Below are 25,693 nucleotides of genomic sequence, written 5' to 3'. Positions count from 1 at the left end.
TCATGCTGACCTACAGCTTTTCATAAATAACAAAAACTTTAAATAAACTCTAATTGCCCTTCTTGTGTGATTTGCATTGTCCAAAATCCTGTTTGGTTTTTTTTCATATGCTGCTATGTCCCTTGATTAAATATTCCTATATCTATTCAGTTACTCTCATAGCAGTTGTAGCTCCTGATTATATCTAGAAAGAAATGAAGAAAGGTGATGTCATTTTTTTCCTATGATTGCTTCTGATATGACAAAGAGAAGACTTTGGACTTGTGCTCTTTGTTAGTGGAAGTTGTGTCCAATAAATAAAATTTAAAGCTGATATTGGAGTACAGCCTGGCAAAACCATTTGAAAAGCAGTAATGTACTTGAGATTCCTAAGGGAAACTTATTAAAAATTGCCCAGTCAATTTATTTTTAACATTTTGCCCAAATGTTTCTCTGACCACAGACTATGTCTATCAGAATTCAAAGGCAAAGGACTGTTTTGGAAGATCATTGCGGAACAAGGTAAACTTTCAAGGCTCAGACATCATTAGCAAAATAGACAGCCTGGTAAAAGTAGGCAAAAAAATTTTATTTCTTTCCAGAATCCCCTGTCTCTTGGGGTTTTACAGATTTAGATTCTGTCTTTTCTTTAACACAGACACTGTACCAGTGTCTTGCTGTGGCTCAGTCTCCCACTGTAAACTGGTGTAATCTCTTGTCTGCTGCCGCCAAACCATATGCACGCAGTGACTTTCACAACCACCTGGGCTGCCTGAAACAGAGGACTTCAGGAGACCATTGTTCTCTTGCCCTTCAGGGGCACCAAGGAAGAGCAGATGGGATGCTCTGGCCTCTCAGCTGCATCTAGGGAGCTGGTGGATGCCTTTATAAAATAAACCACTTCCAAACCAAAATAAAGCCTCTTCTACACTCCTTGGAGGGAGTATCCTGACAGGGAGCTTTGGTTAATGCCCTGTGGTTTGGTGGCTGAGATGTGCTGTGGCAGAACAAGTTACTGTTCCTCAGGAAACAGCTGATGTGTCCTTAGTCATGCTGCAAGGTGGTAACATGCATAAAACTGCCTTATAGTGGAAATTTGAAATTTAATTTCCATTGCAGTGATTTAAACTAACAGATTTAAAGCAACAGGGTGGATGGAGAGGCTTGTTTCATCACTGAAGGGCAATGGATGCTCTGAGCATTGTTAAGCCTCTGTGACTTTTTAATTTTTTATTACATGCCCACATATCCACATGGTTTGGTTTGCATGTGCTCACTCAAAAGAGCACTTTGATTTGGTAATAAGAATGTCCTCGGTGTAGCTATTCCAGAACATTTCTTGCAGAACTGTGTGGGCAGGAATTGCTATTCTTGTCTCAGTTTATTCTAGCAGGAATTGTTTTATTTGAGCTAAACCATAACAAGGATATGCACATGTATCATTCGGAGTTTTTCTCCCCAAACTGGCTAAAAAACAAGGCCATTTTCTAGCTAAAGCAGTGCTATTTATTATGTAGTCAAGCCTCCAGCTCACAGAAAGATACTCCTAACAAATATAGCAGCTTTTCTATTGCTTGTTTGTTTTTTCTTGTAGTCTAAGCAGCTAAATTAACCATATGAACTACATCCTCGTTTCACAAGGGGATCCTGAGCCTTGGAGGTCACTACACTTCTAGGGTCCCTGCAAACTCTCTGCAATTCTGCTTTTTGTGTTGTGGGGGAGAAGATTTTCCTGTGGTGATGCTGCTTGCTGTAATGCACTTCACCACAAAGCTGTCTAGATGGCAGGTTTTTCATAGACCAAAAATTAAAAAATATAAGAAAGTCTGATTAATCATAGAGGATAGTGACATAATCATCCCTGAGAGCTGTGACTGATCATGGAGCTCAGTGAAGTTGTATCTCTCATTAATTCAGATCAGGACACTCTTCTGGAAATTCTGAAGTTGGGGATTTTCTGGAATATTGGAACATCTTGATTTTGGGAACTAACTTTTACAGGAATTCAGGTCTCAGGCATTCAGCTGATGCAGCCAGTTTCAGAATGGTGCCTTTTCCCAGCCATTTCCATGTTGCGCTCAACATCTGATTCTGCAAATCAGATCCTGATTAAATAAGCAACAAGATAAGGGCACAGGTAACAGTTTCTGGGAAGGAGCTGGTATCTAAGGCTATGTCTATTCTGCAGTGTCGCAGTGTAGTAGAGGTAGTGCGATGCGAACCAGAGTTCTGTGAGCAATCTGAGGCATACCTACACCATAGCTCCATGCTGTCTTGGGATATGTGCTACAGTTTCAAAATTGCAGTGTAGATCCAGCTTTTGCAAAGTGAAATAATCCATTTTGGCAAAGCTCCAGGCAGCAATTTAGTCAAGCCATGGTGCATGCAATTAGAGCCTGAAATCCATATGTTGGCACTTAAGTAGTGGTCGTAGCCTGGGTTTTTTTTCTGTCAAAACTGGTGGGTTTTGCAGATGCTTAGCACCTTTGAAAATAAGGCTGGACATTATGTATCTGCAACCTAAACCAACAGCTTTGCACAGCTTGCTGTGAACAAAGCGTGTCAATATAGTCATCTTCCAACGTGATGGGAAACCTCTATCTATGCTCACACTGCTGGGTATATTAGCATAGCCACTGTCCTGTGCTAAAATGTCCACTTCCTAAGCAAACCTGGCTCTCACCCAGCTGCTAGGATGCCCGATTCATGAGGAGCTGCACAACATCAGCATGGCAGACAGTCCGGTGTGAGCTGTGTCCCTCTGTCGGGATAGACTGCACCAGCAAAGCCTGCAAAAGGAGCAGCCAGGGCAGTGTCAGAGCAGACTGATGTCCCTTTCAGAGAGCTGGAGCCACATCTGTTGCTTCTACTTCTCTGTGCATCAGGGACAGTACAACTACTTGTGGGAAATTGCCAATATCTAGTTTGTAACACTGAGAAGCACTTCCTAATACTTTTCTGCAAGAAGCAGTGAATTAGGTACAGCCATCAAACAAGCGAATCTCGTTTCCAAGTTTATTTCTGGCCATTCAGGAGTCCTGATGATAGATGGGGTCAGGTAGGTAACACCTATATTTCTCAGAAACTCATATATGGATTTATTGAACCCCATCAAGCATTTTGCCCATCCTCCGTCAGACTTTCCTTGCTGGCAGTAGGATTTATTCTGATGTTTTTGATTAAAATTTCCATTCTTAACAGCCCGGAGGCTGTTATAAGGGTTGTTTGAACATGTACAGGGTTGAGGAGCACAGGAAACACTTTGGGAAAAAAATTAATCTCAAAAGTGTTAGAACAGGGAGGGTTCTTCAATACAGCACACAAGAGTGTATCACATATTTGTTGGATGGAGGAGGCCCCTTGTTAGATGTCAGTGCTCTCTGCACTTCTAAACTTTTATCATGCGAGAATCTCATGGCACTTAACGTGGCTTAATGAATCTAATTTCACAGAGCTCCTTTGCGACAGGGAACAACTCCCGTGGCTGTTTCGAACAGACAGCAAATTAAGCTGCTGAGCAGAATGGGATTGAGGTGCAGGAGGTTTGCCCCTGTCGAGAAACTGGAGAAGTCCTTGTCTCTCTGAACTGCAATCTGTCCTGACGGAGATTTAGTCACTGCCTTCGGTCTCCTGAAAAAGTCTTTCTGTTCCTGAGGATAAGCTGCTTGCGCAGTTTCCCACAGCAATGCTGTGGCTAAGCCATGACCCAGGGATTTCCTAATGTTGAGATCATTGCTATAACACAGCAACTAAGCTTTTGCTTGGAAGAAAAGTTCCCGTGTATGTTCTATCTAGTGCCTAAATGATGGTAATCTACAGTATGGGCTTTTCGTTCTTATTTGGGCAGCTGCAGGTCGAACTGCAACTAATGTATTTGCTCCAACTAATTATTTTTTTTTAAATGCTGATTTGACTTGTTTGGCTTTTTTTGTTTTAAATCTAAAAATATTTTAACTAAATATTGGTTGACAGAAAGTGTCATTTTAGAAAGGCAGGAAAGAAACATTTGTTCTGAATGGGCCGGAATGTGGGTCAGTGATAAGTGGTGGACATAAACTTAATGTAAAGAAGAAGTGAGGTACCTGCCTCTAGTCAACTGTCTACGCTGGCCCGTACACCCTCCCCATCCTCCCAGATCCTGGCTTGTACATTTAATGTCAAGTTAGAACCTCCCTTCTTTCAAATGATAACCATTTTCTTTCATCCTCTTGTCATGCATCTCAGTAAAGACACTTGGCTGTGTCTTCTTGAGAACCCACACATACTGAAAAGCTGATATTAGGTTCCCACCAAACCTTCTCTTCTGCGGGCTAAACACAACCAGTTACTTCCATCTCTTCTTGCAGGGCATGTTCTCCAGACTGTCCTCCTCACAATCATCTCTGTATTTATTAAATGTTTCTTTTATTTGGGGACACAAAACTGGACATAGTATTCCAGATGTGGTCCAATGAGAACAGAATAAACAGAATTAAGTAGAATAAACAGAAATAATAATTTCCAACTGTTTACTGGCTATGTTTCTGTAGATACAGCCCAGCATGCTGTGAGCCTACAGTGCTGCCAGATTGCATCCTTGGTAATAAATATGAACAATGTTGAAGAGATGGTCTCCACCATAACTTTCCCTGTCTTCTTGGGATTCAGCAGGCACAAATACATGGCTCTCACCTTGGAGACAGCATGCCCCAGTGTGACTCGTCTCAGACACTTCTGACATACTTATATGGTTTGGGAGTATTTGGGACGGGGGGGATCTCAGTGATGCAAATGCAGCTGCTCAGCTCAGACCAAAGAAAATACGTCACTCAAAACTCCCTTTTATTTTCAAAGGGAAGTTAGGAGCTTAAGTTTCTTACTGGTTCCAGACTTTAAATACTTCTAGCAGTCTGGAATGTCTTCTCTTTATAGCCCATTTTAAAACTGTGTGTCTGGAATATTATAATAAACACTACGGAAGACAGTCTCTACACAGGGGCTATGTCACCACCTGTCACAGAAAATATCCACTTGGATTCAGCTGGACGTCAAGCTCTAACCCCAGGAATGCATCGGCAATGCTGACATCCCAGTCCTTTTCATTGTTAAAGGTCAGCTGTAAGGAACTAAGCCAGAAGCAGTGAAGTTATTTAGGAGTCCCAGCCTGGCTTGTATGCCTGTGTCATCTTCTGACACTTTGAAGGACTGAAGCAGTGATTTCCATCATCTTTCTTTCTCTTTGGTATTAAGAGGGTTGCTTACTGGTTAATAATAATGTTGTTTCTTAAAAATATCCTTCCAAAAGGTAACTGAGGAAAAAAACAATTCATTACCAAACAAATAAAAATGTCTGGGGCTTTTTGTTAGCAGGCAGAGGGGAGAAAGCAACACGGATTTTAGCCTTGCTTTTCTGAAAATTTTGGCAATGAAGCTGGAAAAATATAGCTAAATATTTTCAGCAAACTCAATAGCTGTCACATCCAGAGGAGCAGTGTTTGAACAGTGAAATAATTGCATCTGTGAAATGAACATCAGAAATAGGGAATACTGTCAAAATAACACTTGGGATTTTTGCGGAGGATCCAGGAATTTGTTTTTGTATGCATGTCCTGTGTAATAAAAAATAAACCAAGAAGAACATGCAGAGAAATTTTGTACTCTGAGAGAAGAATTGTTTGGAAATCTTTTTTTCCTTTTTTTTTTTTGCTGCAGGGGATAGCACAGTGATCTGACTCATATGCACTCTGTCTCCATACGGCATTAACTGTTGAAGTGAAGTAAGCCAAGCACTAAGTAGGCACACTGAGAAAAGATCTGTGCAGAAGACCTTGCTTTACATGAGGAGTGCGACTCTTCTCTGAAACATAGTAAACGTGACTGTGAGTGACTCATGGGACATTTACACATGATGAGAAAAGGGACTAAAGCTGGGGTCAGTGGTTCCAAAAGTATGAAATGGCTTCTGGAGTTTAAAGAGGCATCATTGATAAATGTGGTTATTTGAGACTGATTAACTGATGCATAAGTGCTAGTCAAAAGGGACAGAATGAGTGTGGATGATGTCAAGATCATAGAATCATAGAATCATAGAATGGTTTGGGTTGGAAGGGACCTTGAAGGTCGTCTGGTTCCAACCCCCCTGCCATGAGCAGGGACATCTTCCACTAGACCAGGTTGCTCAGAGCTCCATCCAACCTGGCCTTGAACATTTCCAGGGAGGGCCATCCACAGCTTCTCTAGGCAACCTGTTCCAGTGTTTCACCACCCTCATGGTGAAGAATTTCTTCCTAATATCTAATCTAAACCTGACCTCTTTTAGTTTACAGCCATTCCCCCTTGTCCTATCACTACACACCCTTGTGGAAAGTCCCTCTCCATCCTTCCTGTAGGGCCCCCTTCAGGTACTGGCAGGCTGCTATAAGGTCACCTAACTAGTTCCTATACATGGCCACTTTCTCTTGCAGTTACATCCTTTCCCACTTGTAACGCAGTAGGGCTTCTTCCTTTGCACCTATGATCTTACCAGTTACTTACCCATCCCTGCAACGTCATATCATCTCCCTTTGGCAAAAGGAGAAAATGCTTAAGCTGGGGAAAAAAAAATCCCAAAAGAAAAAAAACCCGCAAAGGAATCCGTTACCTTGGGATTTTCCAAGAAGCCAGCCAGAGGGAGGTACACACATTTCTTTGAAATCCCTAGGAAAAACATGTCCAGTGCTGTTTGGGACTTTGAAAATCTCAAACTAGTAGCTGTTTAGTTTCTGAATGTGGAACAGAAACAAAGAGAGGAACAAAAGGCAAGGATCTTGTTGAGAGGCAGCAGAGGGAGGGAAAGAACAGAGATAAAAGAGGGAAGGAGTTTAAAGGAGGTCCAGGAAGTCAGCAAGTGCATGGGTAGCTTAAATAATACTGGTATGTGGCCCATCTCACAGAACAGATCTTTTAATAAGGATCGGGTTTAGTTTTACAAGCATAATATCACCAGAGGCTGTCGCTGCACAGCTGAGTGCAAAGCTGCTTTGAAAGCACAGCACAAATAGCATATGTGGTCTGTGGTCCCTGGTGAACCTGCAGCCCCCTGTGCATTTCTCCTGCCCATATCCTCATTGGGTCCATGCAGAGGTGGACAGAGCTGTTATGGGGTGGTTTTTTGCATTTAGTTCTTCTAAGGATTTGGCACTGTTTTCAGTGGTTATGGAAGTCACAAGCTATTGTTAAGGGTCATTGGTTGGAAAATGGTTTATCCTTTGAGAAAGGAAATGGAGCTGATTATCTTTCAGGCTTCATGAACTGTTGGCAAACTTGTGTGGCTAAGGAGAAATGACAGCCAGGAAAAGACTGCCAGTAAATGAGTACATATTCTGAATTTCAACCCAGATGGTCACTCACTTGGGAGAGAGGTCTTAGTTTCTGTGATAGCAGTAATGTACCTTTAAACCTTCTCAAGTGGTTATGCTACAGTTTACTTGAGACACAGCAAGGAATTCAAGAGAAGACAGCTGCGTACTGGCTTCTATTCTGCGATTTTTTCCGGATGAGGCTCTAAATTGCAAATAACTTTCATGACCATGATCTGGAGGTCTTGAGGGCTGGTAGCATAAAGGAAACTTCACGCAGGGCTAAAGCCCTCTATCAGCAAGGAAAATATGTTTGAAATTTCTGTTGTAAACTAGGAGAGAGTGGACAATCTGGCTCAAATAAAAAGCCATGAATCGAAAATAAAGTCCTCCAGACTTTGGAGAATTCACCTTGTGATCGTAGATTCAGCTCAGGTTAGAATTTTATCTCATGAAAACATTTTTTTGCATGAGCTCTTCCATTGACTGAGAATCCTGGCTTGGGTTTTGAGGGACGAAATGCTGTGCAGTTTGGGCTCTTTGCTAATTTAAACACAACATCTAAAAGCTAATTATCCAGATCGTCATTAACAATAATATCCTAGTCTGACCAGAAAATAATTAAGCATTCTGCATTCTCTTGTTGTTTTTAGTCTTTGCAAAAAGTGCCTATCATGCATACAGACTCAGTGGGAAAGGTGTTTGTTGCTGATTTACCAGCAAATTCTTTTTTCCTTGGTGGAAAGATAATGAAAGAAGCAGAAATCTGACAGCAGGAGCATCATGAAGTGATTTGGCAGACAGCTGTCCAGACAAAAATCTAGAAAGGAAGGGTGAAAGAAGGAGAAGAAAAGGTATTGAAATACAACAGCAAATTCACAAGAGGGAAGAAAAAAAGAGGTAGAAATAATTTCTTGTCTGAAGAGCTTGGCATGGTTTATTTTAAGGCTAAGAAACTGTGCTGTGAACTTTATGATGTTTGCAGCTCTCAGGCAAAAGAGAAATGCTTGACAGCACAACATCTGGAAGCATCTAGCGCTCTGAGTGCTGTTTGAAAGCACGGGGAATAGGGATGCTCAACCTTGCACATACGCCTGCTGAAGTGGTTTGACATTCAGCGGTGATGCAATTCCAGTTGCTACAGGAGCTACTCTGTACAGGTCACTGTCTCTGAAATTTGGTAGTCTGCTCTGGCGTGGCACCAAAATGCATGGCTTTAATGCTTTGAAGTCCTTAAATCTTCAGGCCTGAGCCTGCAATGTCTATTAACCTTGACAGGGATTTTCTTTTGAAACAGAAGTCGTGACTGGATATCTTAACAAGCAGAGCAGAAGGAGTGAATGGCTTAATTACATCTTTTCTAGGTAGTCCAAAAGCTAGAGGAAAGCTAGAAAAGAGAGACTGAAGGAAGGCCAACCCAATCTATGCCAAGGGAAAATAATAATCTGAATACTTCTTTTGCAGCTGGAAAGTGCTTGATGACATAATGAATGATTTGTGATCCTGTATCTTTTATTTTTTTCTGAAGAACTGTGTGAGAAAGATCCTATGTTTGAACTACTTGCAACTATGGGGACGTTGTATAGACTATAGAGTAATATTAGATATAACTATTGCTTCATTATCCCTCATATGTTTAGAGAAATGGGCAGACATGCATACAGCTATACAGTTGTTATTCACATATACTGAACGAGAAAGTCTCTTATCAGGACTTCTTATTCCTGTCTGACAGCTGCTCCAAACACAAACTTTTGCACTGTGTGGCATCTCTATACACTATGTGTATTCAATGTGTACTGCATCTAATCTGCTGCCTCAGATACACATTTAGTCTTATGTCGGTGGTCACCAGAGACTGGCTTCAAAGGGGCAGATTGACAGACATTGTGCAAGAGGCTCCAGGCCATTTTAGGAGTGTGGCATGCACGCCTCAGGAGTTCTGGGAGGGAAGAAAATATCTGCACCATTTCCTCAGCTGCAACTACTTTTATTGGTGTGCCTTTTAGGCTACTTCAGGTCCTTTGGACACACTTGAATTTAGGGTGGACTGAGAAACAGACCAATCACAAACAACTAGACCAGAAGTACGGCAAAACCAATGCCACATCTCCACCAGTGTCATAGGTCAAGTGTGTGATGTTTCACAATATTTTACCAGCTTTGAAATACTTGCAGCTCTGGGAATTGCTGAGATAGAGGCGGTATCTATGCAGAATATCCTGATTTTTTTTAGTTATTTCTTGAATTCATTTAGCTTTCGGCATCCACAACAACCTGCCATTTGCTTGTTTTGCTTAATGTACCCTTTGTCTGAGTGGAAAAGACATAATTTCCTTAACAGTACGTGTTGCCCAAGGTTTTGTAGCTATCATTTCTGCTCTTCAGATGCCTTTTTTCCAGCCCTGGAGTTTGTTCTTTGTGCTCCGAGTGACCAGATGCTTCCTGGTAAAGGATATATCGCTACTGTGCTAGCTGGTCCACAGTGGGATAAAACCACTCCTAGTATGAGGGATGACTGAGGTTCTGCTCTGCAGAAACTATTTTCCTGTGGTATGAGTAATCATTTGCCCATGTATTTCCTGCTATGAATGCACAGATAAGCCACACACTGGAACACAAAGGGGAATAAAATGTAGTTTGTTGAAATGCTTCTTCTCTGCTCACGCATGTTTGATGGAAACTGGCCTTGCTCCCAAGCTGATGGGATTTGATGTCTTCACAAGAGCAGCAGCCAGTTCCCCATTGTAACTGTGACTGAAATGAGCATAGGATGAACTCTTGGCCTGCTTATCAAACATGCAAATAAAGTTCCCTGAGCTTTCTGTCACTGCTGGGGTGGTCTGAAGTACAGAAGAACATTTTTCTCCTTGTATACTGATGCAGGAATTAGGGCCTATACTCTATCTGGAAAAATCATATTGCTCATAGTATTCCAGTGGGCCTGTTTCACTCAAGTCCAGCACTGTCAAGGCTTGGTGCCTTTGGAAGCCTACAGCTGACCAGTAGGAAACAGTAGATGCAGAGTCTTAGCCTACCTGAATCTGGGCTTAAGACACCACTCACTTGTGGTTATGAGTGATGTGGACTCGCTTATTTAATTTAACTCAAAATAATGAGCTATATCCAGATTTGGCAGCTTCAGTGAAGCTAGGGAGCATTTTTGCTTGTGGATAGTGCACACTGGCTGTGACAGGGAACTTTAGAACTTCCAAGGCTACACTGCCTTAGAAGTACGTACTCTTGAGAAGAGAAATACAGAATTTCCGTGAAAAAAAGAGGGCATATATGTTCTTCATGTTAATTTAATGGAAAAAGCATGCCAAAAGCTTGAAGTTGCACCATGAATTTATAAAAAATGAGAAGCCAAGACCAAAAGGTACAGCGTTATGTTTAGCCCCTTGCAATTGAAACCAAGCGTGCAATAAAACCATAGTTGGGAGGATATATGGAGCATTTAACTCACCTGCAACTTTACACCTTTGCAAGCCATTAAATAGTCTCCAACACCCTGCTGAGACCCTATTTAGAACAATTATTGTAAAACCAAAAGCTGCAGTTAGAATGTACCAGAAGGATGGAGCAAGATATACTGAGGGCATTTGTCTTCTGTGCTGGACTGCTGACAGTGCTTACACTGCACTCTGCCTGGAAACATTTCCTGGCAAAAGCTCCCATAGTATGAACTATATATGGAAACAAAAGGAAGGACAGCAAATTTAGAATCCATTCAGAAATTATACTGCCTGCATGGGATATTCGAGACCTTGCTCACTGAAGTCAGCAGAATAATTTTCATTAGCTTCTGTGTGCTTAATTAGACACTAAAAACTTGCAATTGTTTGGTCAGGTGTAATTTAGGTTTCTGGCTATTTTTACTCTATTTCAGCCTGGAATTAAGATAACGATTTCTTCTTTCATTTTAAATATCTATTGTTTAAATGAAAAATGTTATGTACATGTGACATGGCAGACATATATATTCAGAAATATAGGTAGCATAATTTATTATTGATGTGAAAGCAGACATCTGAACTTAGAGTTGTAAAAGTCTCATGAAATCCAAAATTCAAAATAAATACTAAGACTTCTGGAAACTTTAGATGTCCTCAGGATACACCATAACTAGAAGAAGTGGACAGTTGCCAGAAGTTTAAACTGCAATAACTATTTTAAAGAGTGAATCAAACTAATATAAATTCATTAAAAATTATATGCTAAATTGACCCCTAGGGTAAATTGATGGAGCTAAGGCTTTATTGACAAGCTTATGTAAGCAGTGGTTCTCTTACAGGAAGTGTGGACACATGATTCTCACCTGAGGGGCTCCTGTGACTTACCTGTATGGAGACACTGCTGTAGGATCCACCTATGACTCCTGCAATGAGTAATGGTAAATTCTCTTGAATGGCATAGGAGCCATCAGGGCACATATACTCTGTTTCATCCACTTTAGTCAAAGATGCCCTGACAAACTCCAAAGACTGTTCTAAGGCATATGTATCCCTGGAACATGTGTCTAAGATGTGAACTCCAAGCTTAATTCCTGGTAGCAAGTAGTTGTCTCTGTTGATTTCATCAATGGCAAACAACATGGCCTCCAAGCGCTGGATACCTCGGTCTTCATTGATTCTCCCACATTCTTCTATCCCAGTGCCTTTTTCGTTGATTGGGAATAAGCCACCTAAGACCAAGTCTCCTTCTATCTTAATTTCTTTCCTTACAAAACTGTGGTCGCTTAGGGAAAGGAAAACTCCTTTGGAAAATAAAGCTAGCGCAAGGACTTGAAGTCTGGTGAACATCTTCATTGGTCCTGTTTTAGCAGCTCTAAGAAACATTGGTGAGAGCAAAAGTTCTCTTCAGTCCTTCTGATCCAGTGCCAGATTTGAAGTGCTGTCCCCTGTGAATCTTCACAAGCCGATGAAGAACAAGCCAACAAGTCTTTTCAGTGAACCTCTAGAGAAGAGATGGAAGGAATTAGTAAGGGTAAAAGCGGATGTGAGCTGTTACAAAATTTTTGTCAATAAAATGTTCAAGAGCGGTATTAAGGGATTGCTGGGTAGCGTAGAAAGTAAGAAATATATTTGTCTTACGTTCTCATAGATCTTTGTATTCCATTTGCCTCATAACTGATTACAGGCTAAGCATCTACTGTGACAGCTATGCACAAAGACCAAAGACATATGGAGTGATATATCTGACATTGGCCACTGCTCAATAATGTTTTACATTTTGAAAGGACAGAGACCACTTCTGGCATTATTCTTATACCACCCTCTCTTATTCCATCCTGTGTCTCTTCCGGACTCAGAGTCTTATGTATCCTCATTCACCGTGTCTCCAGCTGCCTCCAGCCTTCTCTCAATCAATTTTTCTCTTTTTTTTGGATTGCACTCTACTTACTATTCCTTCAGCTATAGAACTGTCACAGGGTTATCTCCTTGCTGAACTCAGTTTTTGCTGAACTCAGCATTTGGCCTTCAGATCCAAAGTCTCTTGCTGAAGTCTGAAGTCTATGTGCCCTGCCTGCCTTTACTAGCCTGCTCAACTGGTGCAGGCAATGAGAGGATGGGAGAAACCTCTTAGGGCTTTACCTCTGGTTTTGGGCTGTGACAAATGCTTGGAACACAGGAGAAGCCCTGCTTTACCAGGTGGGAACTGAAGGCCGTGTCTGTAATAGGAAAGCAATCAAGTCCACGTCGTACCTTTGAACTGCTAACATGCTCTCTGGGATGATTTTGACTCAGATCAAGTAATGCTCTCCTAAACACTGCCTGGGTATGGTTCATGGACAAGCAGAGACCATAGATCATTCCCAATAAACAGTTTTGATGTAGTCACAGAGTTTCAGCCATTTTATGCTGGTTGGCATCACCAGCAGAGAATGCTCCATGGTTCATTTAGTTAATTACACTGCAGTTCTGCAAGGCACTTTAGTAAGTGACCTATCAAGGCTAGTTGTTATGTGGAAGGCCTGGAAATTAAACCTGGCTCTCCATCAAATGCCTTAATCACAAAACCATCCCTCCTTAAGGCACAAAAGATTCTCTTGCAAGCAAATTAAGTTAAAAAATAAATAAATAAGAGAGAGATGAAAGAGAAAAAGAAGATAAAATGGTGACAGTATCCCACTGAAAATAATTATCAGGCAAAAAGATGATATTTGTCACATAAATGGTTGTGTGGTTAATAATTCAGTTGGACAGACTTCCACTGTTCTCATCACTAATCCACCTTTTGGATTAAAACAGGACTTGGAGATTTTTTTTCATACAATATCCATTCTATTTTCTTTTGTTGCTTCTGTCACCACCGTATCTCAGCAAATATTCATACGTTTATCCTTACAACACTGGTAAAGTATTTATTTTCCCGGTTCTACACTTGGGGAAAAAGGGGCACAGAAAGATGAAATGGGATACTCAGAAGAGTCTAAGTTCAGATTTTGATTTTATCAGCGCTCACAATCACTATCAAACTTTGAAAAGGTCTCTGCTTCACTTTAGGAACTGAAGAACATGCTTTCAACCATGCCCTGCACCCCCTGGTTCACACTGAGGCACTGACTCTGCATAACTTCCTAAGCAAGCTGGTGTCTCTTCCAAGCCTGAGCCTGAATGATGTATCTAAGGTCACCAGCGCAGACAAGAATCAAACTTTGATCTTTTCCAGTGCTCCTCTGATACCTTAATGATAAACCTCCCTTGTTTCCCATTGCTCCTTCTAGCTTTTATGTGACTCTTTTTTAAGTTCATATTAAAACCAGTCAGTTTTCTACAACTTTTCAACATTACCAAGACAGCTAATTTTACCAAAGAAAAGGCTTGTAATGGGGTCCTCTATAAGGCTTTCTAAAACCTACCCAGGATATGCCTACAGCTATAGCAGATTTATCCTGAGCAGCAAGCAGGCTGTTCTCATCCCCCTGACTCCTTCAAGTTTTTGCAGATGGCATCACCCTCCACCTTGCATCACATTGGTATCTCAGGGATCCATGTGTCTCTGATACCTCAGCACTAAAGGCTAGAAAGGCACCAAAAAATATTTCGACATTGAACATTAAAAGCATATATGTAAAATGAATGATGCTGCAAAGAATATAAAGGATTTCTACATTTTATCACTTCAGCTTGTTACAGTGGCCCTGCTGAGGGAAATCAAAGCTGGTCATGTCACAGCAGAGGACGAGTCCCAGCAGAAGTCAAGGAGTGACTGAAGAAGGTGGGGATTGGGAATAGGCATGACCATTTCTCTACTTCTTCCTTGCCACTTTGTGTTGAGAGGACTAGTCTGAAGCTGTCCAGGGATATGAAGAGATGAGGTGGTGGAAACCCCACCTGGGCTGGTGATGACTCAGACCCATGATCCAGCTCTATGTGGGGACACACTCCTTGGTAAGGGATGCCCACGGGTAGGGGACACCCACCCACACCAACCATCCTAGCCTCCCGCACTAGGCAATTCCTGTGAAACTCTCAGTTTTTCACAGAGGCTTTGAAACTGTAGGAAGACACCATGCAGACAGCGTCCTGCTTTCCAGGAAAACATAATTATCCATCCTATCTTACGTCTTCAAATCCTTTGTTTATAAATGGCAGACAGTCACCAAGAACACAGCTTTGGGTAGCAAGATATTTTCCTCTCCTTCTGCAGACTCTGTAGCCTGTGCACTTCTGCCCGTGTAGCGGCATCGCAGTGCCCTGCCGAGGAGCAAGGAAGCTGTGCACAGGTTGTGAGCGGAGGCATTACGTGAAGGTGGGTTTGTCAGTGGAGGTTTCCCCTTTGGGCTGTGAGGAAGGGGTGCTTCCAGGACCAATGGCTTCTCGGCGGTGGGACTCCTGAAGGAAGCTGTGAGGCAGATTTGGGTGGCCGGTGAGCAGCGTCACTATGGTGACACTGAACAGAAAGATTGATTTGAAAAACGAAGGTTATTTTAAAGCAGCTTGCAGCCCAATTTCTCTCCTGTTCTCTCTGGCATACACCTCCAACATGCTTTCTCTGAAGCTTGCATAACGCACAACTATATACACAAATATTTAGTACCTATTCCAGGTTAATGCAGCTCATATTCCTCCCCTTAACCATGGCGAAGGTAGCACCCCAGAGTTGAGGTTTGCTGTTTCCTACTCAAAATGATTTCACTACACTAACCACACCAATTTGGCTTTGCAGTCCTCTCTTCTAAAAGCATGTTTCTGGGACATTTTTAAAGAAATACCTGTTATCAAGCTCCAATTATTTCATTTTCATTTGTATTTGATGTTTTAACTCCAGCTACAGGCAGGGTTATATTGTTCAAGGTGTTCTGTTAATTTTAAAACTATGTACACTCCAGCTCTAAAGGCTTTGGATCCCTGGTAGAAATATATGTAGAGCCTAGGAGTAGAAGCAATCTGAATATTGAAATTAAAAATAAACAGAAAGAACCAGAAGGAACAAGGTTTCCATCCCTGGATCAGACAGCTTCTGCCAGTACCTCCCTATGTGAACTTTAGCCAGCAGCATTCGGCTTGTGAAATACCTTCCCTTGGCACTCCAGAGCCCCTTCTCTTTCCACCAGCAAAGATCCACAGGGGAGAGCTACATCTGCTCTTGGGGGACACAGTCAGCACCTCCCTCAGTAAAAGCAACTCACTCGCGATAGATGGCAGCTGTGCTGCTCTTCTTGAAAATACCTTTGCCTCTTGTTCTAAATAATGAATTTTGGTCAACTATTTCTGTGCCTGTAAAAAGTTGATTGCACAAATCCAATATTTCTTGGTGCAAGTTTGCTTATTTACTAAGGATGTGCACATTGTTGTTTCTGTGAAAAAAACTAGAGTGAGAAAGAGGAAGTCTGAGTTTTCCACATTCAGTATCCTACCAATACAATTCTGAAACTAAACCTGTCTTACGTGGCTTTCTTCCGTGGCTATATTCACATAACAGCTCTGGTCTTCTGCAGGCTTTCTGTTTGCAGCTCGCAGTGTAGCTCCCCCTGTGCTATCAGTCCAGGAGTGAATTCTTTTTAGGCTAAGTCTCTTGTCAGTTTATTTTTCTAGGTGTCAAACTCTGAAAAACAGTGCAGCTGAATCTTTCATTTAGCCAGATGACTTTTAAATGGAGTGTGATTGTTAATGCATCAATGACAATTTTGCTGATACCTTCCACCACATCAGCACCAATGGCTGGCATTGGCAGTCTGGCCAATTTTCCAGTTGTCCACTTAGAAGGCTGAGGATGGAACGAGAAACTTTACTGAGACACGAGGCACCTCAGATCTCCTAGGCATTTTTCAACACCATTAATTAGCAAATGGGAAAATTGACATGACTGAGCTAAAACTCTGTAGGGTTTTCCCCTCATGCTTAGCATGTGCTATGTCCTAAATTCCCCTACATTTGTTCCCCTTTGCAGTATTTCGCAGGGCTCATCTGTTTACCCAGTTTCCTGAGAAAGGATGCAAGAAGAGCTGATGTGGGTGCTGGAGAAGATTATGTTTAGCTTTATTGTGGGTGGCTTCCACTTGGCAGTCATGGATTTTTACTGCATTATTCAAGACTACAATGTGATATTGTGGTTCCTGGAGCCATATGTCAACTTGGTGTCACTTACCATCCTTAGTAAACTTTCTTTGGAGGATGCCTGTGCTCAGTGGAAGGTCACAAGGGAGGTTCCCCACGCCTGTGCTCTTGTAGTACATTACAACATTGGAGTTAATAGTTCCATCAATATATCTGTTTCCAGGGACACCCCATCAGAGAAATATCTTTCCCCAAGCCCTTGCTGTGCCCTACAGATCTTATCCTAGGGAAGCACATTTCTAAAACAAATCCAATTTTGGCTTAAAATTCCGGTGCATCTTTCAAGGCTGACGCAACATGTTAAATGCCATGATTTCTTTCTCTGTGAGATTGTGGACAACTTGCACAGCAGCATTTCTCATCCAACACATTTGGCACATTTATAAGTGCTCTGCCAGAAGTTGACCTTAATGCCTGATGGGAACTGCACTGAAAGATAAGATGTCTCATTTCATTGGAAAAAAGTGATGGACAAGCTTGAGTCTCCTTACCAATTATACTTAGAGATACCGTCACCTCTAGAAGAGAAGTATTTGTAAAGAACCCAGGCCTTACAGGGACAGATATGTGCCAGGCAGACAAATCGCTCACACCTTGATTCTGGCTGACTGAAATCTGATAGCTTAAATCAGGAAGTGAAAAAAAGAGGAAAAAATTGCACAGTGAAGGTAGAGAAAACAAGTAAATTTATTCCATGGGAGTGGAGAAATTTCCTTCATGAAATGTTAATCAGGTGTTGACACATAAATGTTCTGAAAATGAATCAAAGTTCTTTAAATTTCAATTGCTGGCTGTTATATCTCAGGTTTTTTGACTTTTCTCTCCTTGGGAAAAATGACAAAAATGGTTTTACAGCTAGGTGATTTTGTGCCTTTCATCTCAACTTGGAAATCCGTACACGAAAAACATTAATTAATAAAATTACCATTGCCAGTAGCATGAAAGTGCAAGACATACAAGTTCATCCTATGCCTAGCATATTGTAGAAGAGTTTTAAAAGCCCTAAAAATTTAGGGGCAATTTCAATATAAAGAATGAGATAGAGAGCAAGAGATCATGTGTCATTCCTCTTAAAATACAAACTTGTGTTGTGTTACTTTAGAATGAGAAGAAAAAAAATCAGAACAATGCGTTACTCTTTGTACTGTGTCAGCACCAACAAGTGATGCTTTATGTTTTCTACAATGTCAACACACAACAGATGCCCAGCCCTTTCCTCAGAGATCTATGATATTTTCATCCTGTTTCAAAAAGAGAATTTAAAATATTGATTAACAGGAAAACAGATGTCTCTGATGTGATACTCTTGAAGTTTCTGGATATCAAAGGACTCTATAGATTAGAACAAGACCTAGTAGTTTAGCCTGATGAGGAACAAGGGGGCCCTGGAGATTACCGAACATTAATGTGCTGTGGAAACATGGGCCTTTGCTACTTGTTAAATTAAAAGTGTGCATTTGGCACTGGCTGAGTCCTTCTGTAGTGAGTTTTGTCTCAGGAGAGGGAGCTGCGATAAGCAGACCACCAGAGCTAGAGATCTGGGTCAGGCCATGCAGTCTCCTAACTCCTTAGAGTTTCTTCCCTACTTTGACAATAAGTATATTCGAGTGTATTGAGAAGTCCAGCCATGAGCCTGAGGCTTCACACCATCTGGACAATTTGTGGTGTAATGATCTTGATGTAATGCAGGGTTAGACCTTTGAAAGTCCCACCATCTTCCCATCTGTCTTTTTTGGATTGAACTGAATCCTACTGCTTTTTATCCATCGGCTTATTTCTTCCAGGCTTTGGCGACAGCTGAACGCACACCAGCGGAGACAGAAACGAACAGACAAGTGCTGTCTGCTTATTGATTGCGTGTTAGTCGACTTTAGTCTCAGTCTCCCTGTGTGGTCTCAGAAAGGCACTGAATAGGAAAAGTGGGAGTATAAAGAGTTTGGGGACAAAGGAGCAGCTGATGCCTGTGACCTGTGCATGTCACAGCAATTATTCCTGCTAGGTGGTGCAGGGACACCATTGCCATGCTAAGGTCGGCGATGCCAAAGGCTGGGTTGGAGAAGCAGTGACATAAATGTAGAGCTGTCCTGCACAAAGTGAACTGTGTCATTTTCAGCATCATGTCCTGGGATGCAACTTTTAGCTAAGAGCAGCCTGCTGTAGGTGACCCTGCTTTGGCGGGGGGGTTGGACTAGATGACCCACAGAGGTCCCTTCCAACCCCTACTATTCTGTGATTCTGTGATTCTGTGAAGAGGAGCTTTAACTCTTGTGCTTAATGCAGGTGAAGCGTAACTGAGTGAAGTCAGCACCAACCTAAGTATAGCCCTCCAAAGACAATCTGTGCGTTTAGTCTTTGGACAAGTATTTAGCCTTTGCCTCTTACTTGATGTTTAAACATCTATTTTTTTCTGCCCTCATGGAGCTCACTTCTGTCTTGTGCTCATAATCACTTTTCAGCTCTCTGCAACATCTGCAGGGGTTTTCTTGGACCCACATCGCTTGGTGAGCTTCAGCCCATGCTTCAGCCTAGGTGCTCTGCCTGTGCATTCTTGCATTGATGTAAACTGCCAGATTTCGCTCTCATTGCTCCTCTGCCAAGACATTTCCCTCACATTGCAGCAGCAGGGCCAAAATATGGCTGAGCCTCTGCATATGTGGAGTGCAGAGAGTCCTTTCTCACAATTGCTGCTGTTGAGATTCAATCTGGCTGCTAGCACAGCCACCCTTAGAGACATGCAGGCCTTGCAAAGCAGCAAAGTATGTACCATCTGTGTTCTCCTTCTGTACATGGGATGACTTCTACTGTCACCTAGTTTGCTCTAATGAGACTTAATCCTGGCCTGGACCCCTAAGTAGCAGCATTCAAACCTGGCCCAATGCTCTCTACAACCCCAGTCAGAACAGGAGAAGCTTTCTTGGAACAGCAAATATGATGGCCAGTGGTGGCCAAAGCCGCCTCCATGGCTCCTTCTCCTCCCCCCATGACTTAGTCACAAGTCAAATAAAAGCCTTCACAGGCTGGTGCTCCCATCCCTGTCCGGTCTGAGCTGTATCTCGCAGCTTGCCACAGCAGTACCAAACACTCAGCTGGGAATTTTCCAATTTAAGATTATTCTTCTCGTTTGTCAAACAAAGCAATATTTCTCCCTCTGACACAGGCACTGGAAGCACTTCAGAGCATGAGCTGTTGCCTTGCCCATAGCTGTTCAGTGCTGAACTCTACCTCATCACCACTGACCATTTACAGATGAGATTCATTCTGCCTAACTTGCATCCTTAGCATATGGCAACATTTCTGGCACCTTTGACCTGCCCCAGGAGAATCTCCTGCCTGTTCTGATTTAAGAAAGACACAAGGTGCCTCTGGAGACCTCCAAAGGCACAAAAATCTTTCTAATGGAAACTCAGGCATTTGCTTTAGGCAGTCAAGCACCTAACATCTACAATACGAGATGAAGGCATGTGCCTGATTACATGAACAGTCTCACCTGCTGGTCATATGTTTTGTCGTGTTCTTGGTAGCAACACAAAGCAACATAAAGGGATCAAAATGGGGAAAGGCTGTGCAGCTTTAAGAAGAAAGGAAAGAATTGTTTAGCGGTGGATTGTAGCTTTTTGCTGCTGAGTTACTCATCGTTTTTTTTAACAGAAAAGGATTAAAAATTTAACAACAGTAGTCTCTCATGAAACTATCCTTTCCCCGCCCCCCCAGAGCCCAGACTGGTAACTCTTCAATCACATGAATGTTACCTCCAGGCTACAGCATTCAGCAGAGTGTGAAATCACAATTAACGGAGCAAGTGTTTTGTAAGTGAGCAGAGAGGGCTGCAAATTACATCCTGCTATTAGCTGATTTTAGAACAACGCTGTTGAACAGCTTCATGATTACTGGGCTGTGGCGTGTATTAAAAAAACATTAATAAAACATAATTGATTGTGAATTGTCCTTACTATCTTTACTGTTTTGATGACAAAAGTCACAGAAGTTTACTGGAAACAAAAGCTGCCCTCAGCTATCTGCAGGAACTGGATTGTTCTAAAAATTTTACTCATCTTGATTTGTAGCTGTTGTAAATCAGTAAACTACTGAAACCTATGGGTTTAGCTGACTTAGAGATCCTCTTTGCATTTTTCTTTTGCCAGTCAGTAAAGAGAGGTGTGACACTGCCTTGCCTCTGCCACAAAGTACTGGGAACTTGACAGAAACAAAATTCTCAGTCTCACAGACCTGCCATTCACTCAGCTTGTCCTTAGAAGCAGGTAGTGTCACCGACAGGGAACAGGAGTTGATGGTTTCTATTTGCTGAGAAACAAGTAACAACACAGAGCTATACTTAGAAAATACTCACATTTATTTTGCTCTTTTGGACCTAAAGTTATTTTCAAACTTTAAATTGTGTATTTTTACAGGAACCTGGTAAGGCTTAATTCTGATCCATGACCCTTTCTGGACTCATGGATGGACAAGGTATGTCACAGTAGGTTTGTGGCTACAGTTTTCAAACTTGGATGCCCCGATAAGTATTTATGGACTTTAAAAAGACCATTCACAATCAGTCTAACTTGGGACTTTGATAGAATTCAGGTCCCAGTCAGTGATGCAAACTCCCTGTTCTTCTGCATTAGTTAGTGTTACAGGGACCTAAAACTCACTCTCAGGCTGAGAATTCCCAAAGCACTTAACATCAGGCACTGCTTGCATTTGTTGATCTAGGTGATACCTAACTCCACTTATTAGTCAAACTCAGTCAGAAGGAGACAAAAATCTACCAAAGCCCCCAGGGAAATAAGCTCAGGTATGTGGGCAGGATCTTGTCCTAATGTAGGTATTTAAGCTCATGCTGTTTTCTCACTTCACAGAGTGGTGGCATAAAGCAAAGAATAAAACCAAGTCTTCTGGCGCTGTCTTGCTGTGACCACCAGAAATGCTAGCACTAGCAGTGCAGAAACATCTTAGAAATGGATTGAAAAGGAGGTAGTACAATATCTGCATTATTTATTGACTTTTTCGCAGCCCGTGTCCTGATAAATAAACTAGTATCAACACTGGGAGTAGGTTGCTGAAAAGCATTTCCCGCTAAAGAGCTAACAGTAAGGTTTTTTTTAATAAAAATAAACCCATGAAAGCAAATTTTTCCTATCTCTACAAAGATGTATCCTACAGAGGCAGTAATAAACATACCTCATCCTGACCAAGGGGGTGACTTCCACTGGTATGAAACCAAACATAAGGCAGTCACTGCTCTGGCTTGTATGTATTTTGGACCCTGCTCTTTGCAGATGAAGGTGCATCCTGGAACAAACAACTCTGACCTGCAGCAAGCTGCTCCTTTTTCTGTATCGCCTGTCCATCCTTCAGATCTGTTGTAAGCTGTTTGCTTGGCTCTTTTCATGCAGCTCCACAGCAGTATGTGTATATGCACATACGTATTTTTGTGTGAAGACTCAGAATCTCACATCCCCAACACGCTCACTGCCTTCTCTTGCTCTAAATGGTCATCGCTATGGCAACAACTGCTTAACTCAAAATTTAGAAAGGCACTTAGCACAAATTATGGAAGAAGACATGCGACAGCATTCTGTGTAAAGCCATTGTTTGATGACCTGCTGTGGCTCCGGTCGCCGATTGCTCTAGGACACCCTAGGGACCTTGACACCTGTGATCTGGCACCTTCTGCTCAATGTGGTGCAGGAAAAAGCTTTCTCTAACGCTGGTTTTGTCTTTCTTCTTCTCTGTGCTGTCAGTAAGTGGCATTTCAGCAATCTGATCAGCCATAGAGTTGAATTCACAGTCCAGCCAGTCTGGTCCTCCGTACCTCTGACAGAATACTTCATGGGCTGATAGTGCGAGGCGGGAATTCCTCTCTAGTGAAGGCAAGGAAAGACACAGGCCCTATTTAGAATCTCTTGAATGGCACCAGTATTCTGCATCAGCATGCCTGGTGGCAGGTGAAGGGCCTGGTTGAGTCGTAGGACAAAGTACACCGCATGTCTGTGGCACTTCTCCTTGTGAGGAATTGCTCCATGGTGCCAAAGCTCAGACATGACGGCAGAGTAGAGGAATTGGCCAACATGTAATCTCAACAATTCCTAGTGAATTTCGGAGATTCACATCTTTCTAAACCTGTGCAAACTTTGTCCTCTGTTCTTACATATGGCCACGTCTTGTATAAGGCAAGATGAGTGTGGCTGTTTACTCTTTACTCTTTGGATGAAGTACATTAGTTGCTAAAAACTATTCAGAGAGAGACATTTTGGCCACCAAGCTTCTTCTTCATAAAAAGTCCTTGGGAAGTCCTTTCCCAAACTCCAGCCAGACAGCTAATGAACAAGGATGCTGAACCTACTAGGACGTGAAACAGGCTGGAAGATTGGGCAGTTAAGGACAGAAATAAAAGTCTCTGTTTGCATCCGTGCCTACCAGGAATAGATTTACTCTTGGGAAGGTGGAGGTTATACACATTTTGGATCCTGTTAACAGCATGAGAAGATGCAATCTGGGGTTGAATAGACTAAACCTGCCTCTAAGAGGAAATCATTGAGGTGGCTCCCTAATCTAGGGTAAAACTAGAATGGCAAGAAGGCAGGCATGCATATATGAACCATTCATTGCTAGCTGGAAAAAGCTGAAAGCTGTTCTGTTGACAATATATTTTCATGGTGGGCATGGGCAGGATGTGGGCAATGAGCATTCACTGTCTCCTTTGCTACAGAGGGGTGGATCATCTGGGTAGGCAGTAGGCTGCATGCTCAGAACAGGTGAAGGCAGGGGGTTCTCCTGCCAAGATACTGATGAGTTGCTCAACAGCTGCTCAACTCTTGCTGCTGGGCAGTGTGGATGCTTAATGTCTGCATAGGCTCGTGGTCACTGGAAAAGTTCATGGGGGAGAAATCCACCCCGAACTAGTAAGCGTGAAGACCACATGTCTTGACAAGGAGCTCCCTGCTGTGGAAAGGCAGACTGTGAGTTTACTCTGGGCAGAGGCTACACTTCAGGTTTGCTCTATCCTTATGAAAGGCTGAAAGATGTTGGACACAAATTTAAGCTCTCTGTACCTCATAGTTACTCTTTACAAAGTACAGGGCTGCGAGACTTTACTGAGTTAAGACTTGCTTCACAGTTTGTGGAAATTGGTGCCTCTTGATTAACTTCACTAGGAAGACATGAGCACGTTAGCAGAATGAATCTGGACCTTTAATTTGTAAAGGAGCTGTGAACAGGCGCACTGCATGAGGCCAGCGGTCTACCTTCCATTCTCTGGCAGTGGTTAAAGTTGGTGCCTACAAAAGTGAGCAAAAATCGAACAAGTCTGTTGTGGTACTTCCCATGAACACACTCCCAGTCTCCAGCAACTTACAGCTCAGGGGGTTTGTATGCTGAAAGTAATTTCTTGTGAATTTACTAACCAGCAATAGATTTTTCTTGTATGTTTTCCCTTTGAACCCATGAAATTGTTAGCATCCACCAAATGACTTTCAGAGCTTTGAAATGGGATTCTGGAGCTTAGCTAGGAAAACGACCTTTATTCATGATAGAAACACACCTCATTGTTTGATCCTGCCCACTTCCATCTTTGTCTGATGTCCTCTCATTCTTATACTGGGAAGGTAACATGCCTGGATGAAAATTAGGAGAGATAAGGTAATTTCTAAAGATGTCCACTAAAAGCAAATGCTCATATCTAATTTTAGACATCTAAAGTGAGATTCCTTGTTTAGTTTCCTTCAGAACGGATGGATGGAGACAGGAATATTCAAATGGCAATTCCTGTCCTGGGTGGGATGAAATACTCTACAGGTACTACCCCTACTGCGAAAAGCAGGAGCTTAGGGTGAAAACAACCCTAATTTCCCTGCCTCAGTCAGAAGCCTAAACCAAGCAGGTTAGATCTAGGTCTTAACTGTGCTCCTTTCATCCCTTACTAGAGGCAGACAGTGAGTTTTGATCAAGAAAGAGTTACGAATATTTTGCATGTCTGTTTGTGTAGAGGTTCATTATTTCTTGGAAGGTACAGTTCACATTAGTGATGTATTCCTTTCTTACTCTGGGGGGAGTTAGATCTGTTTTATTTTGGGAGGGCCGGGGTTGAATATGCTTTCTGTGTGACCTATGTGTCTTGTAATAACAAGCTTTCTTGTTATTACAATTCTCATTGCAATTTAAGATTAATACTTCTATCCTAAATTTCACTGAGGCCAGCATGAATGAGTAACAACCTCATTAAAGAATTCAGGAACTGGCCAAGAGTCACTACTTGTATTTGTTAACAAAACTGAACCAGAGGTGAGGCTTTCATTGCTTTGCTTGCACTTTCTGGCTTTGATCAGGGAGAAGCTCCATGTCTGCCAACATTTCCACTGACCGCAGGACACCCAGCAGAACAGTCCATGTGGCAGCAGGCATGCAATGAATGTTATTCTGTGATGATTGCCCCAAATTCTCCTGTCAAACAGTGACTGAAAGATGTGAGCTGAGAAATCACAAGACCAGATGCATGTGAAGAAAGTAGGTTAGGAATCGTACATGCCAGATTGTGATCCAGGCTGCATTCACCTCAAGAGCATATTCTTCTAGATCCACAGATATTGTTTCACGGGGCAGGAAGAAGATGGAGACGAGCGATCTCTGCAGATCATCTCTTCTTCCCATCATGCAGATGTGTGGGGAGGCTCGGGCTGTGGTGTCACCCCTGTGCCAGCTCCATGGTTCTAAGAGGAGAAGGACCCTACATCACAGGTGATAAACTGCAGAGGTGTCTCCGAGGAAGGAGAGAAATCATGAATCAAACGGCAGCCTTGGAAGTGGCTCTGCTCCAGCAGCAGCTCAGCAACAGGT

General features: G+C 42.3%; 1 protein-coding gene across 1 annotated transcript in view; it reads right to left on the bottom strand.

Annotated features, from left to right (window-relative positions):
• Positions 1-25,693, bottom strand: part of GRM3 (glutamate metabotropic receptor 3) — a 111,249-nt gene that overhangs the window by 37,184 nt on the left and 48,372 nt on the right. The window contains exon 2 of the mRNA XM_009943575.2: positions 11,636-12,251. Coding sequence (XP_009941877.1) covers positions 11,636-12,133 — 498 coding nt within the window. The 5' untranslated portion in view covers positions 12,134-12,251. The remainder of the gene's footprint in view (positions 1-11,635; positions 12,252-25,693) is intronic.

Source organism: Opisthocomus hoazin, chromosome 8 (assembly GCF_030867145.1).
Source record: "Opisthocomus hoazin isolate bOpiHoa1 chromosome 8, bOpiHoa1.hap1, whole genome shotgun sequence".
Lineage (NCBI taxonomy): Eukaryota > Metazoa > Chordata > Aves > Opisthocomiformes > Opisthocomidae > Opisthocomus > Opisthocomus hoazin.
Note: the sequence above shows the minus strand (reverse complement) of the source record. Positions and strands in the feature narration are given on the sequence as shown.